This window comes from Crinia signifera, chromosome 3, assembly GCF_055691185.1.
Source record: "Crinia signifera chromosome 3, ASM5569118v1, whole genome shotgun sequence".
Lineage (NCBI taxonomy): Eukaryota > Metazoa > Chordata > Amphibia > Anura > Myobatrachidae > Crinia > Crinia signifera.
The window spans coordinates 246,719,493-246,743,939 of NC_139219.1; the positions used below are offsets into that span (position 1 = coordinate 246,719,493).

At 42.1% G+C, this 24,447-nt stretch overlaps 1 protein-coding gene across 2 annotated transcripts in view; it reads right to left on the reverse strand.

Annotated features, from left to right (window-relative positions):
* Positions 1-211: 211 nt before the first annotated feature.
* Positions 212-24,447, reverse strand: part of SERPINI1 (serpin family I member 1) — a 63,098-nt gene continuing 38,862 nt past the window's right edge. For both annotated transcript variants that reach the window (XM_083177821.1, XM_083177822.1), the window contains exons 6-9: positions 17,164-17,261; positions 14,238-14,324; positions 1,039-1,128; positions 212-855 (exon numbers count right to left, since the gene is read on the reverse strand). In XM_083177821.1, coding sequence (XP_083033947.1) covers positions 779-855; positions 1,039-1,128; positions 14,238-14,324; positions 17,164-17,261 — 352 coding nt within the window. In that variant the 3' untranslated portion in view covers positions 212-778. The remainder of the gene's footprint in view (positions 856-1,038; positions 1,129-14,237; positions 14,325-17,163; positions 17,262-24,447) is intronic.

The following is a 24,447-nucleotide window of genomic DNA, read 5'->3' on the forward strand; positions in this document are numbered from 1 at the left end:
AATGGTTCAAAGAATGTCAGGCTGAATGGTCGGCCCCATCACATTTTCACCTCACCAAATCTGGCCCTCTTTGCAAAAAGTTTGGATACCCCTGATTTACAGTATTGCATCAATTGTAACATTGTTTATAGAATAAACTGCTAGTCTAACAATCACTTGACACAACCAGTTTTATTCCAAAACATACAATGAAATAACGTAACTACATTCATTGGATTTTTAAACACCACCTTTATAGTAGAACAAACAACAAATACAGTATATTGCATTGACTTGGACCACTATGTAATAAAATAACACCAATATTTAAAAAAAAAAAAACGATTTTTACACACATACAACAACTTTTTGGCAGGCATTCACAGGAACCATAAAACAGCAAGATAAATTAAATACTGAAGGCAAAATGCCTAAATGTAGGGCTTCCATGCACCAGTACACCCCCCCCCCCCCCCCCCCCCCAATACAATCCCGGCTTTTGTGTCTGAATTCTAGGAAATTCAGAATTCCAGATTTTCAAACACAAAGATTAAGAATTACACTAGAATTCCTTCTGAGACTTCTGTAAATCTGAATTGCAGACAGCGCTAGCTCCATGTCACACGGATGTCCTGGTTTCAAAAAAGTGGGAAAGCCCTACCTGTATTTTTCTTATTGTTTAAAGTACAGATTATCCTCTTAAGGAAACAAGAAACATTTATGTAACAAACATCAATTATATTAGCAAACAATGTGCTTATATATCAGTTTCCATAGGCTTGTGTGTTTAGGTAAAGGACTAGAGTTCTTCATATTCATGGCCTCCAGAATTCAGTGCCTCTGGATGCATGATTCTTCCCATAAACAGGACACAGCCTAAGAAAGAGCAAAGCAAGGTTAACATGGATTGTGTGTGTGTGTGTGTGTGTGGGGATATCAGATGTCTATTTAAAAGCAAGAGCTAGGCTATAGTGATAATTTGATCATTGAGAAAAAGAATTGTTGATATAAAATAGACAAACACAGCGGGGTTTCCTAAACTAAATTTAGACAACTTACCAGTTTTACGGTTTCTAATCAAGAAGAAAAATGGATGATCAAAAATAGCCTGGGGGACCAACACTGCCATCCTACTATTGGCAATTATTCCTGTAAAAAGAGAGAACATAATGCAATAAGAGTATAAATATAATGGAATCACACTCCCTCCGTGGTGGAGGAGTCCATGTAAAAGCAGATCTTCATTTTTACTCAGTACTCACTACTAAGAGAGGGGGAAGGGGCTACAGTTAAGTTGCAGAGATATTCAGAAAAATTAGATTGGAACTTCTCCATATGTGTACTTTTTTCTGAAAGAACTTTAAAAACTAAAGTGAATATCAATGGGGTGAGATGTGATAGATCCAAGGATAGATCACATTACAAAGCCAGGTCGGACCCAGGCGCATTCACATTAAACTTGGGTCGCCCATTATGCAGAGAGCAACAGTGTTTAACCCTTCTTATAACCCGGGTCAAATTGGTGGGTTAAGCGACCCAAGTTATAAAGGTTTGGTGCTTTCATTATGAAAAGGGGTATTAAAGAGCTTAAAGGGGTTCTCGTAGCACCACTAACAGAATTATTCAACCAGTCTAACTACAGGAGAAAAACAGAGCAAATGATGTATCAGGGCACAAATATGGAAGAAAGCAACTAGCGACGAGAGAGCCTTACATCAGTAGTAGGGAAATTGATGTACTGTAGACACTTTTGAAAGGAATCAAAGAAAATATTAAATACAGCATCCCAAACAGCATGGTTTACTGGGGTGAGAGCATGCAGAACAAATTTTATTGACTAGATGTAGGTGTAGTTTATTTATCCTATTGTAAGACTTGACACGGTCTCACATTATAGACTGTTAAATGAAAACTTTAAAGCTTGGGATTGGATACTAAGGGAGTGCATTTACAGAAGGGGAAGGTTGCCAGTGGAGTACAGGGATCTGTGCTAGGACCAGTGATTTGGTAAGCTCTTTATTGATGATATTGCAAACTGTATTAAAAAGGTAGGTCATTTTTGCAGATGACTAAAAAAAGGTATGCTACAGGGTAGACACACCAGGAAGTGTGATTGAGGATCTAGAGAGGTAGACTAGAGGAATGATCAAGAATTTGCAGATAAAATATAATGCCCAAAAAACGCAAAATCATGCACGTCTCAAAAATCCCCAAAAAATGAAATATGGTGTAAATGATATTTTAATAGAAACTACTGATGAAGAAAGGGACCTAGAGGTGGTTCTATTTCAGGTGACTTAAAGGACAGCAAGAAAAAGGGAAGGGAAGAGGGGAGAGGCCGAGGGCACTGGGCTATAATGACGGAGGGTAAGAAGGCGTACTCCAATCAATATGATGAAGTATAATTGTATGTGATATAGTTGTGGAGGTGCTCCCTGGGAGTGGGGTAATCGTATTAAAAAGGTTTGATATCCAAGAGAGGATATCGAAAAAAGACTCCCGGGTGGGGCACAGCCTTCTAGTGAAAATAGATTACTGTTAATACAAACTTTATTAGTTAAAACATGGCCCTAATAATGGGTCAAGAGAAAACAAAAGACAAAGGACAAACAGATAACACTAATGGACAATGTACATGAGAAAATAGTGAAATATTTTTTCAAAATATATCTGTCTGGGGAAGGTTCCAATCAATCACGGTATATACCTATACATATATGGAATCCTAATAGACAGTAAAAAGCCTCAAATACCAATATATATTGGAAATGAAATCAAAATTAGCTAGGTTCAGTAGGTAATCGTATTTCCTGTAAGTGACAAATCGGATAGGTCTGAGTGACTGGACAATGACAGTATAATGTTGATATAGAGACACCTGAGTATAGGTATGCTAAGGGAGTCGCTGCTGCCTGTGCATGTGACGTTGATCAGTGAATGCGCAGTTAAGCGGACTCCGAGAGCGTCCCAGGTGTCAGAATATAGATAAGGGAGTTTCTACTGTTTCCAGGGGTGACCTGTCTGGCTCTGTTATACAAAGTACAGCGCAGAGTCGGATCCAGGGTCCCCCAGAAATGAGAGAACCCTGAATAAGAATAGAGTGTAAGGCACTCCTTCTCCCTGTCCCTGGTGTTTGCTGCTATCCTCTGTGTACAGAATTATCTGTAGTGAACAGAAGTTGAGCGATACCACCCGGGTGGTGAAGTGTGGAAGGAAGTCGAATATGCACGTAGATGGGTGGTAACACGGTTGCTTGTGCAAGATACAATGAAATCAGAGACAGTTTAGTAAGGAGAAGGATGTCCAGCAAACTCAGACTAATGGTACTGATATAGATATTCAAAATATCATGACCAGACTATCAAATTCAAACAAAGTTGTAATTGGTTACACTAGGAAGATGTAACACAGAGCACAAGTGGACACAATGTTGCATACAACGCTGGGATTTAAACATGCAAAGAGGTAATTACCACAGCCTTTTCTGGTAGAGTGTCCTGCAATATAATATTTGGTAATAGTGCCCAGGCAGTCATAAATACTAGTACGAGTGCTAAGGACTGCTGATTAGGGCTGTGGGTAATATTCCTGGTTTTATGTCATAATAATACAGGATTAGCGGCAAGTGTGAAAAGCAGCGATTGTAAGTTCAGTATAAATTTCCACTAAATGTCACAGGTAATAAGATTGATGCACTGAAAATTAATTGGCAGATTCAACAAAAGTGTAACATGCCTGCAAAGGAGGATTAATAATCAATGTGTCCTAGTTGGGCTGTAATTGGTTACACTAAGAAGATGTAACACAGAGCACAAGTGGACACAATGTTGCATATAACGCTGGGATTTAAACATGCAAAGAGGTAATTAATGTTCCTGGTTTTATGTCATAAAAATACAGGATTAGCGGCAAGTGTGAGGAGCAGCAATTATGAGTTCAGTATAAATATTCACTAAATGTCACAGGTAATTAGATTAATGCACTGAAAATTAATTGTCAGATTCAACAAAGTTTAAACTAGAAGAATTTCCTGTAACAAGAAGCATAAATAAATACATACAATATTAGCTTCAACACTGGGATTTAGACATGCAGAAAGGTAATTGCCACTGCCCTTCCTAATAAGGTGTCCTGCAGAATTGTATTGAAATGATTATTTAAGCAAATACAAATAATTGAGTAAGCGTAAATTACACTGTGTGAAGAAGCTAAGATGAATATACCGAGTTAGGCAGACAGATAATATTGCGCTATACGATAGCGCTCTGTTTTTACACTATATGGAAATAATTAATTAATCTGCGCAGATAATCAATTGGTAGCCACTGGGGCTGATACACTCACGGTACTTGGACCCTCAGTAGTCGCGTTGTGGGTGATCTGTCCAGTCTGACAGATGCATGCAGGTAGGGAAAAGACTCTGTGACAGAAAAGACGCAGGTACAGCCAGGAGAGACGTGTGCCTCTAACTTTTACCGATGTCGGGATCTCACTCTGTAGTCGAGGGAACCGGCGCTGTGTGCTCTGAGAGCACTATAGTCCAGGTGTCCGACAGTCAATGTGCCGACGCTGGGAGTCAGCGGGAGCCGGCAAGTGGAATGTGTGCTCTGCGAGCACTGAAGTCAGGGTGCCCGATAGTGAGTATGTCGGCGCTGGGAGTCAGCGGGAGCCGGCAGATAGAACGTGTGCTCAGCGAGCACTGAAGTCCGGGTGCCCGACACTCAGTGTGTCGGCGCTGGGAGTCAGCGGGAGCCAGCAAATGGAATATGTGCTCTGCGAGCACTGAAGTCAGGGTGCCCGATAGTCAGTGTGTCGGCGCTGGGAGTCAGCGGGAGCCGGCAGGTAGAGCGTGTGCTCTGCGAGCACTAAAGTCCGGGTAGCCAAAAAGTCAATATGTCGGCACAGAGTGTCAGCGAGAACCCGTAGGTAGGGCTGCGTAGTGTCTGTTCTTTTAAGGCAGGTGCATAGTCAAGGCTGTTAGATTCCAAAGCCGGCAGTGTACTTGAAGGTGGGCTGTCGGCCCGGTGTCAATCCCGAGGCGGGCACAGTCTGAGTGACAAGCCGCGAAGAATCAGCGGTGCGCCAAGAGGTGAGCTGTCAGCTCCAATGGTATCTGGAGTCTGTGGATGATGTGCTCCGTATTCTGGTGCAATCTAGCAGTTACAGGAAGACTGTCTAGCGTGTAGATGAGGCAGTAAGGGTCCCGCTTGTGCACAGCGGGAACCGCACGAGACGTACGTTTCACCGTTAAGGCTTTCTCAATCAGGTGTCTGGTGTGTTTGGCCGCTCATAATTTAAATGGTCTGTGGCCAATCCCCTGTTGGGACAGGTGGGAGATGGGAGGGATTTGAAGAGAATGGGAAATTATGGTCTAGGCGCACGCTGGGACGGATAATGATGATGGTAAAGATATATAAATGGTTCCCTTAATCCCTTGTGACCCTATTATATATATTGATGAACAGTTCTTTTGAGGTATATTAATGGTTACATTTGCTGCAAGAAGAAAAAAGGGAGAAGTAAAGAATAAAACGTATAGTGCGTGGGTTGTATAATTACTGGCAAGTAATAGAAAACATGAATGGGAGGAATAAAATTACTATATTGAAATATGATATTAAAGTCGTGGGGTGATGAATAAGTAGTGCAAAATAATCAAGATAGGAGTGTACCCCATTGGTGCTAATGGAAAAGGAAAAGCAAAATAGCATAATAATGTTAATTGGATATGCACGTTGTGTGTTATAAGAGAAGTGAAATGTATTATTTATGTGGATAATTGGTGAAAAGAAGTAATATGGGGAATCAAAGTAATATTTTAAATGGTGTGTTATCCCTAAGGTGAGAATGAGGAAGTGGGGGAGGGATAAAACGTGTAGTGTGTTATAAAATGAGTGTGCAATGAGACAACTAGGTGATGAAGTGAGTTAAAGGTGACTGGAAAAAACGGCAGGAACTCCAGAAAATTCTTTCCAAACACTGGCCCATCCTCCTCAATGATGATACACTTAAGGAAGCATTGGGTGACCGTCCCACCTATAGCTGGCGGAGAGCACCCAATTTACATGATAAATTGATTCAGAGCCACCTCTCCAAACACAAGAAACCTACACCACCTAGAGCAATTGGCACCTACCCCTGTGGCCACTGTAAAGCCTGTGCCTTCATGGAGAAAAGATCATTGGTAACGGACAGATTCGACAAACAAATCAAAATCGCCCATTATTTCAACTGCGACACGAAAAATCTGGTCTACTGCCTAGAGTGCCAATGTAACCTCAGATACGTGGGCATGACCACACGCCCCTTTAAACAGAGGATCCTAGAGCATGTAGGAAACATACGAAATGCCAGCACAGACCTCAACAAGTTCAAGAAACTGACATCTGTGGCCCGTCACTTCCACAAATATCATGGCGGATCACCGAAAGATCTCAAGGCCTTTGGACTAGAACCATTGCACCTTGGGATCCGAGGAGGCGATGTCACCAGAGAGCTCCTCAAGAAAGAAAGCTCCTGGACCTTCAAGTTAAACACAGTGACCCCGAGGGGCCTAAATGAATTCATAAATTATGGAGTATTTTTGGGTGAATAAATCCATATCTCTATCTATAAGGTATCCCCTTATACATACCTACCCCTTTTTGTTTCTTATTGGAACGGGCTATTCATATATACACATAGATCCACACTATGGACTATCATGATTACTAGCTCACGACATACTTCTTACTTGAAAAATAGTACAGTTCCATAGCACCCTTATGACCCCACACCTAATAATCTTTTGCTGCCACAAAAAATTTTCTATTAACCCAGCTACTTATTCTTCTATTCTAGGGTCAAGTGTGACTCCACACCTACCCACATACAGGCACTCATTGTACAACTAACATCTATTCAATCATTATTTTACTCACAATTCTTGTTTCCCATTCAACACCACACCCCATCATAGTAGCACCATAATCACTCATTTCCCTACCAAAACTACTAATTTAGGGTTTACACCTTAATTTTTTAACCTTCATTCCCCAAGACCCCGAGACATCTTTTCACACATCATTCTCCCCCCTTTCCCGTTTTTTCCAGTCACCTTTAACTCACTTCATCACCTAGTTGTCTCATTGCACACTCATTTTATAACACACTACACGTTTTATCCCTCCCCCACTTCCTCATTCTCACCTTAGGGATAACACACCATTTAAAATATTACTTTGATTCCCCATATTACTTCTTTTCACCAATTATCCACATAAATAATACATTTCACTTCTCTTATAACACACAACGTGCATATCCAATTAACATTATTATGCTATTTTGCTTTTCCTTTTCCATTAGCACCAATGGGGTACACTCCTATCTTGATTATTTTGCACTACTTATTCATCACCCCACGACTTTAATATCATATTTCAATATAGTAATTTTATTCCTCCCATTCATGTTTTCTATTACTTGCCAGTAATTATACAACCCACGCACTATACGTTTTATTCTTTACTTCTCCCTTTTTTCTTCTTGCAGCAAATGTAACCATTAATATACCTCAAAAGAACTGTTCATCAATATATATAATAGGGTCAAAAGGGATTAAGGGAACCATTTATATATCTTTACCATCATCATTATCCGTCCCAGCGTGCGCCTAGACCATAATTTCCCATTCTCTTCAAATCCCTCCCATCTCCCACCTGTCCCAACAGGGGATTGGCCACAGACCATTTAAATTATGAGCGGCCAAACACACCAGACACCTGATTGAGAAAGCCTTAACGGTGAAACGTACGTCTCGTGCGGTTCCCGCTGTGCACAAGCGGGACCCTTACTGCCTCATCTACCCGCTAGACAGTCTTCCTGTAACTGCTAGATTGCACCAGAATACGGAGCACATCATCCACAGACTCCAGATACCATTGGAGCTGACAGCTCACCTCTTGGCGCACCGCTGATTCTTCGCGGCTTGTCACTCAGACTGTGCCCGCCTCGGGATTGACACCGGGCCGACAGCCCACCTTCAAGTACACTGCCGGCTTTGGAATCTAACAGCCTTGACTATGCACCTGCCTTAAAAGAACAGACACTACGCAGCCCTACCTACGGGTTCTCGCTGACACTCTGTGCCGACATATTGACTTTTTGGCTACCCGGACTTTAGTGCTCGCAGAGCACACGCTCTACCTGCCGGCTCCCGCTGACTCCCAGCGCCGACACACTGACTATCGGGCACCCTGACTTCAGTGCTCGCAGAGCACATATTCCATTTGCTGGCTCCCGCTGACTCCCAGCGCCGACACACTGAGTGTCGGGCACCCGGACTTCAGTGCTCGCTGAGCACACGTTCTATCTGCCGGCTCCCGCTGACTCCCAGCGCCGACATACTCACTATCGGGCACCCTGACTTCAGTGCTCGCAGAGCACACATTCCACTTGCCGGCTCCCGCTGACTCCCAGCGTCGGCACATTGACTGTCGGACACCTGGACTATAGTGCTCTCAGAGCACACAGCGCCGGTTCCCTCGACTACAGAGTGAGATCCCGACATCGGTAAAAGTTAGAGGCACACGTCTCTCCTGGCTGTACCTGCGTCTTTTCTGTCACAGAGTCTTTTCCCTACCTGCATGCATCTGTCAGACTGGACAGATCACCCACAACGCGACTACTGAGGGTCCAAGTACCGTGAGTGTATCAGCCCCAGTGGCTACCAATTGATTATCTGCGCAGATTAATTAATTATTTCCATATAGTGTAAAAACAGAGCGCTATCGTATAGCGCAATATTATCTGTCTGCCTAACTCGGTATATTCATCTTAGCTTCTTCACACAGTGTAATTTACGCTTACTCAATTATTTGTATTTGCTTAAATAATCATTTCAATACAATTCTGCAGGACGCCTTATTAGGAAGGGCAGTGGCAATTACCTTTCTGCATGTCTAAATCCCAGTGTTGAAGCTAATATTGTATGTATTTATTTATGCTTCTTGTTACAGGAAATTCTTCTAGTTTAAACTTTGTTGAATCTGACAATTAATTTTCAGTGCATTAATCTAATTACCTGTGACATTTAGTGAATATTTATACTGAACTCATAATTGCTGCTCCTCACACTTGCCGCTAATCCTGTATTTTTATGACATAAAACCAGGAACATTAATTACCTCTTTGCATGTTTAAATCCCAGCGTTATATGCAACATTGTGTCCACTTGTGCTCTGTGTTACATCTTCTTAGTGTAACCAATTACAGCCCAACTAGGACACATTGATTATTAATCCTCCTTTGCAGGCATGTTACACTTTTGTTGAATCTGCCAATTAATTTTCAGTGCATCAATCTTATTACCTGTGACATTTAGTGGAAATTTATACTGAACTTACAATCGCTGCTTTTCACACTTGCCGCTAATCCTGTATTATTATGACATAAAACCAGGAATATTACCCACAGCCCTAATCAGCAGTCCTTAGCACTCGTACTAGTATTTATGACTGCCTGGGCACTATTACCAAATATTATATTGCAGGACACTCTACCAGAAAAGGCTGTGGTAATTACCTCTTTGCATGTTTAAATCCCAGCGTTGTATGCAACATTGTGTCCACTTGTGCTCTGTGTTACATCTTCCTAGTGTAACCAATTACAACTTTGTTTGAATTTGATAGTCTGGTCATGATATTTTGAATATCTATATCAGTACCATTAGTCTGAGTTTGCTGGACATCCTTCTCCTTACTAAACTGTCTCTGATTTCATTGTATCTTGCACAAGCAACCGTGTTACCACCCATCTACGTGCATATTCGACTTCCTTCCACACTTCACCACCCGGGTGGTATCGCTCAACTTCTGTTCACTACAGATAATTCTGTACACAGAGGATAGCAGCAAACACCAGGGACAGGGAGAAGGAGTGCCTTACACTCTATTCTTATTCAGGGTTCTCTCATTTCTGGGGGACCCTGGATCCGACTCTGCGCTGTACTTTGTATAACAGAGCCAGACAGGTCACCCCTGGAAACAGTAGAAACTCCCTTATCTATATTCTGACACCTGGGACGCTCTCGGAGTCCGCTCAACTGCGCATTCACTGATCAACGTCACATGCACAGGCAGCAGCGACTCCCTTAGCATACCTATACTCAGGTGTCTCTATATCAACATTATACTGTCATTGTCCAGTCACTCAGACCTATCCGATTTGTCACTTACAGGAAATACGATTACCTACTGAACCTAGCTAATTTTGATTTCATTTCCAATATATATTGGTATTTGAGGCTTTTTACTGTCTATTAGGATTCCATATATGTATAGGTATATACCGTGATTGATTGGAACCTTCCCCAGACAGATATATTTTGAAAAAATATTTCACTATTTTCTCATGTACATTGTCCATTAGTGTTATCTGTTTGTCCTTTGTCTTTTGTTTTCTCTTGACCCATTATTAGGGCCATGTTTTAACTAATAAAGTTTGTATTAACAGTAATCTATTTTCACTAGAAGGCTGTGCCCCACCCGGGAGTCTTTTTTCGATATCCTCTCTTGGATATCAAACCTTTTTAATACGACTTAAAGGACAGGTAAGCAATGTAACAAAGCAATGAGAAAGACAAGTCAGATGCTTGGTTGCATAGGAAGAGGAATCAACAGCAGAAAGAAATTCCACTGAATAGGTCATTGGTACGGCCTCATCGGGAATAGCAATTCAAAAACAAATGGAGGCACACTGGCGTTTAACATGTGACGTTATTAAGCACCAGTGTGCCTCCATTTGTTGTTTTTGTATTAAGTTTGGTATTTCAAGGAAAGGCAATTCCTTTTCATTTGTTGAGGCTAGATTGGCTGCTGCGCCAGAGGGCGGTCCACTGTTTTTTATTCCTCATCGGGAATAGTGTTCAGTTCCTGAGGGCATGTCTCCAGATGTATATCAACAAAGTAGATACTGTACAAAGCAGTGCATGGTCTACACCCAAACTTACCTGGAAAGACTACAATATCTTAAAATAGTGCAGAGAAGGGAACGGGGGGACTTAATAGATACTTCAAAATGTATCAATGGTTTCAACAAGGTACATAAGGGTGACATTCCTCAAAAGAAGTCAAGTATTAGAACAGGAGGTCATGCACTGAAACTGGAGGGAGGAAGGTCCAGGTGATATTTGAGGAACAGAAAAAGGATAGTGGATTAGCTTTCCATTAGAGGTGGTAGAGGCTATGGGCCAGATGTATCAAGCTTCAATAAGTGATAAAGTGGAAAGCGATAAACAACCAATCAACTCCTGTCATTTTTTAAACCCAGTTTAACATGGCAGTTAGGAACTTAGGGGCAGATATATTAAGCTCGGTGAAGTGATAAAGTGTCTGGTTTTTATCACCGGCCAATCAGCTCCTAACTGTAAAGTTACAGGCTTGGTTTGAAAAATGACAGGGAGGAGCAGATTGGCCGGTGACAAAAAACAGACAATTTATCACTTCACCAAGCTTAATAAATCTACCCGACTGACCGGCCGGTTATCACTCTACATTTTATCACTTTTTGAAGCTTAATACATCGGGCCCTAATAGAGTATATTAATATAAACATGCTTGGGATAGAAATAACGATATTCTTATAAATAAATCATAATCAAAAAAGGATTGAGATAACAATATGGTAAAAAAAGAAAGAGGAGGCAGACTGGATGGGTCAAGTGGTTCTTATATGCCGTTAAACTCTAGGTTTCTATGAAGGCAGACCGTAGAAATGGAAAATCTGTCACAATATCCAGAACCTGATAAATGTCATGTCCTGAATAAGGCGGGAAAGAGTGTTTTGAGAAAGTCTTTTTACCGACAGCTGATAGGACTAAATCCACATATTTCATTTGGACACTAAAACAGTAGAGTCTGCACAGGTTTAAAACCGTGTTGGAATCCTGAGGATTTCTCCACAAACAAAAGTCTTGAATAACACCCCTTGATCTTCTAATCTAGGGATTTGAGCAAAATGCTTTGAGTTTGAGACACTTTGTAACTGTGTACAAGATTTAATCAAACTGTACAGTACTGGATTCCTTCAGACTTGGCAGACATTTCCCCTCTAGGATAAAAATAAATGCTATTTTGCATTGGTCTCTTATGAGCTCTAAAACCCTTTGGTCTTTAATGGCATGTGTCCATGTTGCACAATTCCGTGTCCTACTGGTGTCAGTCTGCACTGATTGGAGAGTAATTATGGGGTGCTCTAATTTACTTTTCATATGTAACCTTGAAAGGGCTGTTTAGAAGCAGGAGTATATTGCCTGTTGTATGGCCTTTCTGGATTAGAGCATCTTCCTTATTGAAATTGTCGATGTGATGAAAATACTTATGATGAAATTCAAACCATTTCCCACAGGAGTGAAAGTCTATTTTTGGTACTCGTTTCCAAGCAGGGCGCCCAGATTTCCTACGTACGCCAACGTAGTGAAATCGCATCGCACGGCTTTTTGTGGCGTGAGATGCGATCTCAGTAGTTAATATGGTAAAACACCACCACGTCACCCCCGAAGCGTGGCGAGCCCCGCGAGGGGCGGCAGAACGCGTCCTCCGACCTTTTCATACCCCCACTATCTACGTCGGCGGAGTTGAATTTATATAGTGTGACGAGCGCAGCGAGCTACCGAGCCCGAAGCGTGGCAAGCGCAGCGAGGGAACACGGTATACATGTAAAGTAATCCGCATATGCTCGCCACACTTCGGGCTCGGTGGCTCGCCACACTATATAAAATCAACTCCATGCCGACGTGGATAGTGGGGGTATAAAAAGGTTGGAGGATGCATTCTGCTGCGCTCACCACGATTCGGGGTGACGTGGAGAGTGGTGGTGTTTTACCATATGAACTACTGAGATCACATCTCACGCCACAAAAAAGGGCCATGCGATGCGATTCACTCAGGGTGCACTGAATAAATTAACTACTGAGATGCCATGCAATGAAATGTGTGATGCGATTTCACTACGCATAATAGCCCACTAACAAATAGCTTAGTGGGCGCCCTGCTTGGAAACAAGTACCCTATTTTTTTCTCCAAATACAAAAAAACCCATCAAATGAGAGATCAGCCAACCTATTTTTAGACAAAGAGTTGGTACGCACTAGAAGGACCTCAGCACGAAATGTCAGGTTTAGCCAAATCTGAACGACCTATCGGCTGGATTGTTCAGTGTGCGTCTACTAATGCTCACCCCATGGATTGCATGTGACACCTTCTGGTTGGCTGCTCTGCAACTTAGGCGCTTGCCGCCAAATGGTTTTAAACTCATCTGTGGTCTAGCTTAGTCTCCATGTTGCTTTCAGGTGCAGTTTCCTCCATGTGCAAGTATTCGGTATTGCTCTGAATAAGAGGCAGCAGGCTGGTGTTCCCTGGGGAGCCAGGCTGTCCTCAGCTCATAGCATCAGAGGTAGCAGGCTAGTGTTCACCAGGTAACCAGTGTGTCCTCAGCTCATAGCATCAGATGCAGCAGGCTGGTGTTCCCTGGGGAGCCAGGCAGTCCAGAACTGATGACAAGGTAAGGCCCAGAGTCTAGAGTAATAATCTGTCTAGAGTAGGTCCTGTAGTAATGTCATATTTTCTGCAGAGTCAAGAATAAGAACACAGAAGAAGAGAAGCTATATTCCATCCGGAGGGTGTGTTATATACTGACTGTATATCTACTTTGAAGGGAAGCAATCTATTAAAGTGTCTGCCATTGAGTGGTGAAGGACCAATAACATGTTAAACTTCAATATTCATTAGTGCTCTGCAGGAGATATAGTTACCACAGTCTATGGGAGTATCCCCATTAGCCGTGGTAATTTTACACATGTAAAAAAAAAAAAAAAAAAAAAAAAATTGCATTTATCGAGATTTTTGCCAGATAGTCATTATCAGTCTATCCAATAAAAGCCTATTGTTGGTGTAAAAAGTTACCCCTATTCGTGCAACGATACAAAGGATCTGCAAATAAACTGAAGATCTATGTTTTTTCAGGACAGATTACAGAAAAAATGGTTACTTGCCCGGGATTTGGTTTTGCCTGCCTAACTCAGGCAGAACCGAATCCCTGATAAGTGACTGCATCTGGGCCAATCTGTCCATCTACAGTAAATTGGATACCACCCTATGGCTGCACTTCCTGGCTAAGAGGGTCCATGTTCAAGAGCCATAGAATGGATCTTGAGGTTTTCAGAACCATTATTCTATAGAACCCCTTATGGGATGGAATACAATGGTGCTATACCATACCAGAGGCTGCAGCAGCTTCAGAGCCCTCTTCATTAATCTCAAGGTAAGACTTGTGAATGGCTTTGGCAACATAAAGAGCCTTGTTCTCTGGAAAAGAATAAATTAAAGTTACAAAAGTTAGCTTTCACGGTTGGGTACATTTCACCTTAATGGATGCATTCATACATTATGTGATGTCAAGTCTGGAAATTGTTCAGTGGGACAGATAATGGATCAGGCAGGTGCTAACAAGAAAATTACTTTGTTCAAGGTAGATTAGTGTTTATATACACCATTAGTTGAGGTACCCCTGCCAGCAGGGCCCGCGCTAGCCGCACAGCAAGGTCAGCAAAGCAGTATGGCACCAGACTCGAGAAGTACCCGCCTTGCTCTGCATCCTTGCCGGCTGCACTGTGCCTGTCACACTATGACAGACCAAATCACGGCCAGCACTGTGCAGACTGTTCTCATTGCCTGTTCTCTTCCCTTACCTATCTTCCATACTCCCCCTGCTGCCCTGTCAATCTGGATAACACAAGCAGTAGCAAGGCACCCTACCCCCATCAGTGGAAGATTGGGAAAGGGGCTGGTACTTTCTCCTTTATTTGCAGCCCTATGAAGCTCTATGTTCTCACAGCAGATGCCGAGCTGCTCCTCCTGATGCTGTGCTGAATGTGCTTCCTGCTGAGGCAAGAAGAGGAAGTCACATGAATGTGTGCACTGGAAGAACCAGCAAGCACAAGGAGAGCAGCCTGCAGCACCACACCACCTGCACACAGAGGAGTAGTTTCGGTTAGTTCTGCTGCAGAGAAAAAGGTGGGGGATGAGTGTAAAGCCCCGTACACACGGGAGGGGGAGATATAGTGCTCAGCCATATATTGCTAGCAATATATTGCTCAGTTTCTCCTTTTCATCAGCGACCAGAGATGGTCACTGATGAAAGGGAACCTCTGCCGGCGGTGCCGCAGAGGTAATCAGCTGGTCGCAGGAGCAAGCTCCTGCAACCAGCGATTAGAACGAGGCTGAAAACGGGAGCGCACTCGCCGGGGCACACTCCCATCACTGGCAATATGGTCGCCTGCGACCATATTTCCAGCCCCTATCGCCCCCGTGTGTACACAGCTTTAGTGACATGTCATGGGTATAGTACCATGTTAACAATTTGGGGTAGTGTCATGTTAAAAATGTTTCTTTTTTTTCTCGGGTTAATGTCATCGATGGACTCTCCCCGGCTGCCACTGTTCACTCTTATGACTCAATAACTCTCTCCCAGTCACCTCTTCATCTTACACCTGCCTCCTGCTGACTCGCTCTCCCTCTCCTGTAAGCCACTGACTCTCTCCCTCTTCCGGTCACCACTGTCACCAGCTGACCCATCTCCCGCCGACTCCTTCCCCATTTTTTTCTACCCCATCACCAGCCAGCTCTCCCACTCAGTCACTTTTTACCCTCTGCTTCCTCTCACTGTCACCCACCACACTTACTTTAAAGTTGCTCTCTGCCTGTCTCCCACTGCCTGTTAACCTCTCCCCATCACCCACTAAACCTCACCTTCTCTCTCTCTCTTCAAATTTTATGAAAACTTATAAAGAGACAGATCAAGAAGACAAACGTGTCCCTTCTCAGTCTAAAGGCTTATTGCAGCAAACATGACTCGTTTACATAATAAGTGCACCCATGGGTGTGCATAAACTCACAATTCTTACGATTGCATGATGTGTGCTAGCATGAACAGGCCATGGCTAGTCACAAGCACATAGCTGCTTGTGGGTAGGATGAGATTAATCACATCTGTATTTGAAAGAAGGCATAAAATTTAGTTTGCAGGAAGGTGCCGGACACCCTAGCACCGGCCCTGCCTGCCAGTCACTAACATGCGGTTTCCTTCTGGCTCATTATACTGAGAGATTGCACAAAGTATGGTGGATCCGGCAACTGTAATTGGCTCATATTAGATCCCAAATATTAATCTCCTCCTGCATATATAAACTCAATATCCTCCACTACCGAACATCTTCTACTGCAGTCCATTACCAACTCATCTATCTATACTTATATTAGTTATCGAAGTGCAAATTATAGCCAAAGCCACAAGTAATCATATAGCAGATGGCAATATAGCTCAAACACTATGTACAAATTGTCCAGTAAGCCAACTGGTAGCAGAGAATTGACATATGCTAATATGCAATATTGTCACCATGCATTCTATACTCAACAGATCATCATAGCTTTTTATTTTCCATCGCCAGCACCCTCATGACGGGCAAATACTGCAATGTCTCCCCTTCTCCCTAATATGTACTCTACAACCCCCCCCCCCCCCCTTTCCATTACAAACACCAGATTTACAGGGTTTTTGTGGCATACTATGAATTGGAAATGGCATTTGGGGGATCCAGAGGAACATTAAAAGGGGAATGACTGCAACCTAAATAAAAAACTTCTATAACACCAAACAAATTTATGCCTCCTAAACTAGATGTTATGTAAGACTTTGTAAGCCTAAAGCAATACAGAGGCCTATTCATCAATAGATATGAGCAAGGAATGAATGGGATAGCAGTTTAAAAATGAAACTGCCAGTAAAAAGTTTAGCAGTGAAGTGATAGCAATGGCGGACAAGCATGAACATACAGAAAGTACAACATGACAGGAAGGAATGAGGCTGTGTTAATGGCTCAATAGCCACAAAGCAGATAACTCTACCTGTATTCAACTGAATGCCCAATTGTTTTGCCAAGAAAAACTTGTTGAAAGAAATTTCAATTGTTTATTCACTGAATCTGCACTACAACATGTGGCAAGTGAAAAGGCTGCTTGCAGATGACTTTAATGCATTATTAATGTGCTGTGTAATATAATAAATAATAAAGATAAATACAAGCAATAAAAGCAGTGACACAGAGCAGGAAAGCACGCTACAAATACCGCAGTATTATCTTACCGGATATTGCAGACAGATCCGCTTGTCTACTGAAGATCTCTACAATGCCAAGTCTTGTCAACACGTTCTTCAGATCAACAGTTTCTTCCACTTTGAACCTATAAAACAGGTTACTGGAGATTAAAGCAGCTCTCAAAGTAACATTTGTACCACGGGAAATTGGTATTAAAAAAAAAAAAAAATGAACACTTTTTAACAATAACTGAACACTACTTGTTCTGTCATAATGTTCATGCTTTTAAGACCGTATGAATAACAAACCACAGAATTTTCCTATATAAAACCTACATTTATACTTATATCAACAGGAATGAAAAGTTCCTCAATCAAAGCATATGTCTAACAGAGGTGCAGTATTTACACTGCATGCCTTCCCCCAGTCCAGATTCATTTCTCATCTAGGGGGTGATTCACATTGGTTTTCAAAACCAAACACCTTTAATGGACAAAACCATGTGCACTGCAGGGGGGGGGCAAGATGTAACATGTCAAAGAGTGTTACAGTTGGGTGGTAGGTGTTGAAACTGAAATCTAAATTGCAGTGTAAGAATAAAGCAGCCAGTACTTACTCTACACAGAAATAAAATGACTCACCCAAATGTAACTCCCTCTGTACATGTTAAATCAGCCCCACCTGCAGTGCACATGGTTTTGTCCATTGAAAAAGAAGACTTCTTTAGCTGCCCCCAAACTGGTATACAGTGCAATATCACCAGGTACACACATTGCCTAGACTGTATCTGGCAATAGAAGACAATAGAAGAGATGGCACATGGACTGGAATATTGGCTGCCTCACAGGCATGATCTGATTTTCCCTTTTATGTACCCCATACACTTGTGCGATAGGATGTGATGCGACATCGCAATGCTCTGTCCCATCGCATCTTTTGGTGCCCAAGAGCATTTTTCCTCAGCAGATGGCATGCCACATTGGGTGCTGGAAGAGGGGGCAGGAGGGCTGGCATGCAGCAGAATTTGAAGACACTGGGTGGCCCTCTCAGCCAATCAGAAAGCTTACAATCAGATGGCCACTGATGTTCTTTTTCAAATTCTGCCTCCCTCCACTGACTACCACCGACCACCGCCATGGCTCCTGTCATCTGCATTGCGAGCAATCACATGTGGTTGAAAACCGCATTACAGATGGGGAAGGTCTCTTCCTTGCTGGCGAATCACCAGAACGTCAGCGCTGGCGATCCGCCAGCGGCCTGCCTAACCATCTGACTGAGACGCGCGTGCGTCACTCAGGCAATTCGATAAATATGTGCAGCACATAATCTCTAGACTAAACATTCGACCAGCTGGCCCACGCAACTCACCAGGTGACATTTGATGTGCATACAATCCTTTGATTTAGCACACAGATATGGTCAAAATCGAAGGATTTAATGCAATATCACCCTAGCATATTGGACCCATTAAAATGCCAATGGATAACAAAGCCAAAATACTATAAACTTACTCCAATGGTGTTTCACTTTTTGGTTACATTATAAAAGATGACAGCCATTTTTCAACTCGGTTACCTACAGCATATAAGGAAGTGGGTAAAGTGGAAGTCAGGCACCAAAAAAAAAATAAAAAACACAATCATATTGGTCCTACAGTGTAACTCTTTATATAACCGTTCTGGAATTCATCATGACATGTAGACTGCTTTAATAAATGGTGAATTTGTTGGTTTAAAGTGGGTTTGTTTTCCATCAACATTTACAAGGCATATAGAAAGGTTTGCTGTATAGGTTATCATCCAATCCTTGCCAGCTCTTAGCTGGTGCAAGACCTTTTGTCTCCATGCGCAGTGTAAAACGCTGACATACCAAAACAATGTTGTTGTTTTTTTTAGATGAGCTTTGCCCGCTATGCCCTTCATTGAGCGAGTGCCACAATATCCCCCCCTGCCCGATTATACAAGAGATAAAATGCACATAAAAATAAATGCACATAAATAAATATACAAGTCCTAAAATCGATTCAGAAGTTTTACATTGGGAAATTATTTTCACTGAGCTACAAGACAAAAGTCCGTAGGGCTTGTTATTTTTATATTTGGAAAAATTGGTTTCCCTCTAATGTTACACTGACAAGGATTAGGCGAATCAGAATGTATCGCTCTTGTGCTCTGGCTTTTCATTCTCAGTGGACATTATCTGTATTCTGCACTTCATAGTATGCCTACTCCAGTCAGTACATATAAATATTTATAACTGTTTATTTAGTGCTTTGATAAAATTCCACCCCGCTTCTGCATTTTAAATCAGAAGCCGGCAACGGAGGAATCCTGCAGTTAATCTTACAAGCTAAGTAGGAAAATTACAGAATCACTACATCAAATTTCAATCTTGCTACCCCTACACAATACCATATATCACCATGAAATAAAGCAAGGAGGGGGATACTAATGCAAACTTTTCCTACCAGGGATAGAATTGATTCTTAATGTATTTATTCAGCTATTGCTGTAAACTAGTTCATGAAAGAAACCTTGATCAGAGAGGAAACATGAATTAGGCATTGTCAAATATGGATGAGCATCAAAATGATTAAATAGGTTATGTTGTTGAAAGGAAAAATGGAAAAGGATCTGCTGAAAGAAAAGGATAATCGAAACCTGTATTAAAGACATGCTAGACTGGAATCCAAATACAGGTTGAGTATCCCGTATCCAAAATGCTCGGGACCAGGAGAATTTTGGATAACGGATTATTCCGTATTTCGGAATATTTTAATATTTCAATGATGTATTTTGAAGTATTTTGCATTTATGCTGTATAAACACATAATATACACACAAATATATTTTATTACCACATAAAATACACACAAACATATTTTAATTGTTCAAAAAACAAGGTTTCAAAACGTGAAACAAAATGTTTGTACTATCTCAGCACTGAATTTGAATGCCAAGCAATCATTGTCTTGCACATATATAGTGGCAGTTACATATCATGTCCCCAGTGATGCTGTTACATATGTCCCCAGTGAGTTTTTAGCAAAAAAAATTTTTTTTTTCACTTTCTGGAATGTCCGTATTTCGGAATAATTCGGATAACGGATATTCGGATACGGGATACTCGACCTGTAATGAAAACCACCAACATTGTACTGTACATAATGCTGCAATAGAACAAAAAGTATATGGAAGTTTTAAAACTGATCATCCAAAACCATTTCCTTTGTCACCAGGAGTGGGTCTCCAGAAGAGAGCCCTGTTCAGGATCTATCCATTACATATGTGCCAACTTCCAACTCCGAGGCCTGTGTGTACTACACACCTTGCACTCAAATATGGCCCTGCCAACGTCTTTCCTCTCAAATTCCACTTGAACTACTCCTTCTATTGTTCATCAAATGAAGGAATAGAGGACACAAGGACAGAGCTGGAGCCTCAATAATACTGGGGCTAGAACAGGAGATGTATACCTCAAATAATGCCAATGCCGGTTTACATAATAAGCATCACTTGTATTAATAGGAGGTGCTTGTTTAACATGGAACCTGTTCAGAGCTGACAGGGACAACTACAGATGTGGTATTATTGTTTGGGGGCAGTTTAGAATATATTTTCTACACTACAAAAACATTTGTATTTTCTGGATAAACATTAAGCATGGCAGCCCCTACTTCTTTAAATGCTAATAATAATGTGAAGAGAAAACGTTCAGAGATTTTGATAAAGCATTACCAGAAAGAATACCCTATTTTGGAAACTGTTTTTTTTTTTTATTTTGTTTTTGGAAGAATGACCTTGTATTTATTGGCTTCAGAAGCACAATTCTTTCAAATAATAAATTGATAATTACACATAGTTATCAATATAAGTAAAAAGTTTGAGATTACAAATGAATCCCTATAATCACTGTAAATGGTGCACCGCTACACAACATAATAAACCAGAGTAGGTGCTATTTTCTTCATACACCAAATTATAGCAAAACCACATGAAAATATACTGTGCCCCAAGTACTGCGTGGAAAAAAAATGAGTCCCAAGATTTTATGCTTGCCTAGCTTCATTATTGCGTGCACTATAAAAGTCTTCTACAATACCCATACCCACTAGTGGCTCACCTATTTTCTAGGTGTGTGGACTAAACACCAACCCCAAACCCCCCCCGTCCTAAATCGCCAACCTGAGGCACCCTGCAAGAGATTTGTGGCACCCACTTTCTGAACCACTGCTCTAGGTCCTGGCTGGTAAATACAGTGAGGACTGTTTTTGTCCCCAATCTCCATAGCACTCTATACACCCTCTCGCTATTCACAAATTAAGTCGCTCCAGTTTTCTTTGCCGCTTGCCATCAAAGCATGCACGCTACCAACAGTTCATTGCTGCTTCTTGTGAGATCCAAATCTACTACCATAGTTTCAAACCCCACCCCGTTCCCTTGCACGCAGGCTTTATAACAGATACATTTGGAGAACATACCCAAATAACTGCCTTTTGAAGAAAACAAATAAAATTACTTTTTTTTACGACCTGATCTAAACATTTAGTTATTATTAATGGCCTTTAACCCTTTCGAGTCCAACGTCTAGTCAGGCTCAACAGCTCAATATGCAAAAAAAATAAAAAATGAACTGCAAAAGGTTAAACATCTTTACACCAGCTGATGTAGCACTCCTGTCTAATTTGTTACCACCTTTATATCTTGGGCCTGTTTGTTGGCACGATCTCGGACCATTTTGATGCATCATGACTACCACAGATCTTCCTTTTAGTGACAACATTTCTTCTCCTTTCATTAAAAAAAAAAAAAAAACTTTATTAACAAGGGGCTTTTTATAAATGGTATATGTGTACATTTCATCCGTGGTCTCTAATGTGCCCAGAATCTTTAATTTTTCTGTTACAAGTAACGTGCCAACTTCTCACCTGATTATTAGTCTGATCATCCCCACTTTGAAAAAGTATTGAGTTTTGTATTAATCTTTCATAAATTATATAGACCAATTAATGGTTCTTTTTAAATTAGCTGTGTATTAAGAGTACCAATTTTTTTACCCAAAAGTAGGTTCTCTAATGGGGGTATTCAATCCCGGGTCACGATTGTCGATCTGGCCCGACAGCCGTGACCCTGGCCCGTTTTCCTTTTGTTTGACCGCAGATCGCAAGGCGTGATTCAATGTCCCGCCTACTGATCAGCGAAAAGGGTGCGTGTCCACGTAAACTGCCATGAATTTACGAGAATTGTCCGTGATCGTGTCAATTCACGGCCGAAATTGAGAAACATGGGGCTAACTGTTTTTAAAGACGGGCCTATTCTATTGATCTGCCTCTTCAATGCTGTCGGGAAAGACAGCATTGAATATGTGGTAGCCTCCATTTCCCCTGTCGCAAATAGCGGACGGGATTGATAGAAATAGAATATATATATATATATATATATATATATATATATATATATATATATATATATTCCACGGAGTCAGCCCGGCACTCTAACCTGAATACTTGCAGCTGCCGATGGTGCCTTCCTGGGTAGATATGCAGTGGTCGACGGGGACAGAGGCGGCACTCAGCGGGCTTGGTAAAAAATTATTTAATCTCAGCAAAAGTGAAAATCCAACGTTTCGGAGCAAGTATGCTCCTTTTTCAAGGTGTACAACTGTAAAACAAAAACTTCATACCTTATATACCTCACCCAGAAGTGTGTAGGATCGCGCCCCGGGGCCGGAGCAGGCGTCTGACGTCATGTCCGGAGTGCGCGGTGTACCAGCGCGCTTCCGTATGCTCTGTTGCTAGGCGATTCCAGCGGCCAGGCTAGCATTGTACGTTGCCTGGGTAACCGCCGTCAGAGGCTGCGTCGGTCCCGTGGGCGGGATATTCTGTGTAAACAAAGGAAACCAGTGAGTGCTATGGAGGTTGAATGTACAACAACAAAACAACATTGTGAGATGACTGCCACAATGGGCAGATTACCTGTGTCTATAAGTGACTGATAAAAGGAAAAGAATAAGAATAAGAAGCGAATAAAAACGGGTCACTGAGTTAGGGTCTACACACCTCTTAATCTATATGTGCTGGGCTGGCTAAGAGCCAATCTAAGGAAAAAGCAGGATAGAGCCCTGTGGTCCCCTGTAACCGGCAGAAAGGAGGCCCCTGCCACGGGTCCCTCGTCCGCCGGGTTCAGGGGAGCCCCTGTAGGAAACATCACCCAGTGTTGGTAGCGGCATCTGGCTATAAGTACTATCTCTAGATCTACAGCATTAATGATCTATAGTTGGAAGAACAAAGTCCTTGTTGGAGTCAATTCCAACTATATTGCGAAATCCTGGCTCAAGCCTTGTTGAACCAGTTGGTCTCACGGTGCATCGCCCTTATGACGAGAAGCGGGTAATCCACAAAGGGATACAATAGACATGAACAGGAATGTATCTTGGGGGAAATCCAAGGATGACGTTTCCCCGTCTGCAGTGTAAGTCCCTTGTGAATCTTCATTGGACATCCTCCTGGTGTTAAAGAAATATATTTAAAGATTGTCTTTCATTAAGGCCCTTGGGTCTGCCTGAGTTCAACATGTGGATCCATCTGGCTTCACAGCGTAGCAGTGCCCCTTCCCTGTCACCTCCCCTGTTAGAGACTGGGACGTGTTCTATTACGATACATTTGAGGTCCTGGAGTCTGTGTTTTGCCTCCAGGAAATGCCGTGCCACCGGTTGCTCAGATGTTTTTGAGACTAGGGCATTCTTGATGGCTGAACGGTGTAGAGCCATTCTCTCACGTACCGTCCTTACCGTTTTGCCCACATATTGGAGCCGGCACGGGCATGAGATCAGATAGACCACAAATGATGACCTGCAATGTAGAATATGCCTGATTTTGAAGGTTTTACTGCCGTCTGCATTAGAGAAGGTACTGCCCGCAATCATGTGGTCACACGTGGTGCATTTCACGCAGCGGTAACAGCCTAGGCTGCCGAGATAGAAAATTCTTTGGGATTTCTGTTCTGTTGAAATTGGAAATGTCCGAGTGGACCAAATGGTCCTTAAGATTCTTCCCTCTGTTGTAGCAAACCATAGGGCGGGTTTTCTTAAAACAGTGGAGGTCCTTGTCCGTGGACACTATGGGCCAAAGGGCCCTTGTGGCTCGGGGAATCACAGGGCTACTGGTGTTGTACCTCGAGACCCAAGGGATAATATGTGTCTTTTCTTTGATTTTTGGGGAGGCTGTCAATGACGGCACCATCACCGACCAGCTTAGGAAAGCACTGACACAGCAGCATCCGAGAGTGCCACTATTTTTTACAGTACCAAAAGTACACAAGAACTTGACCACA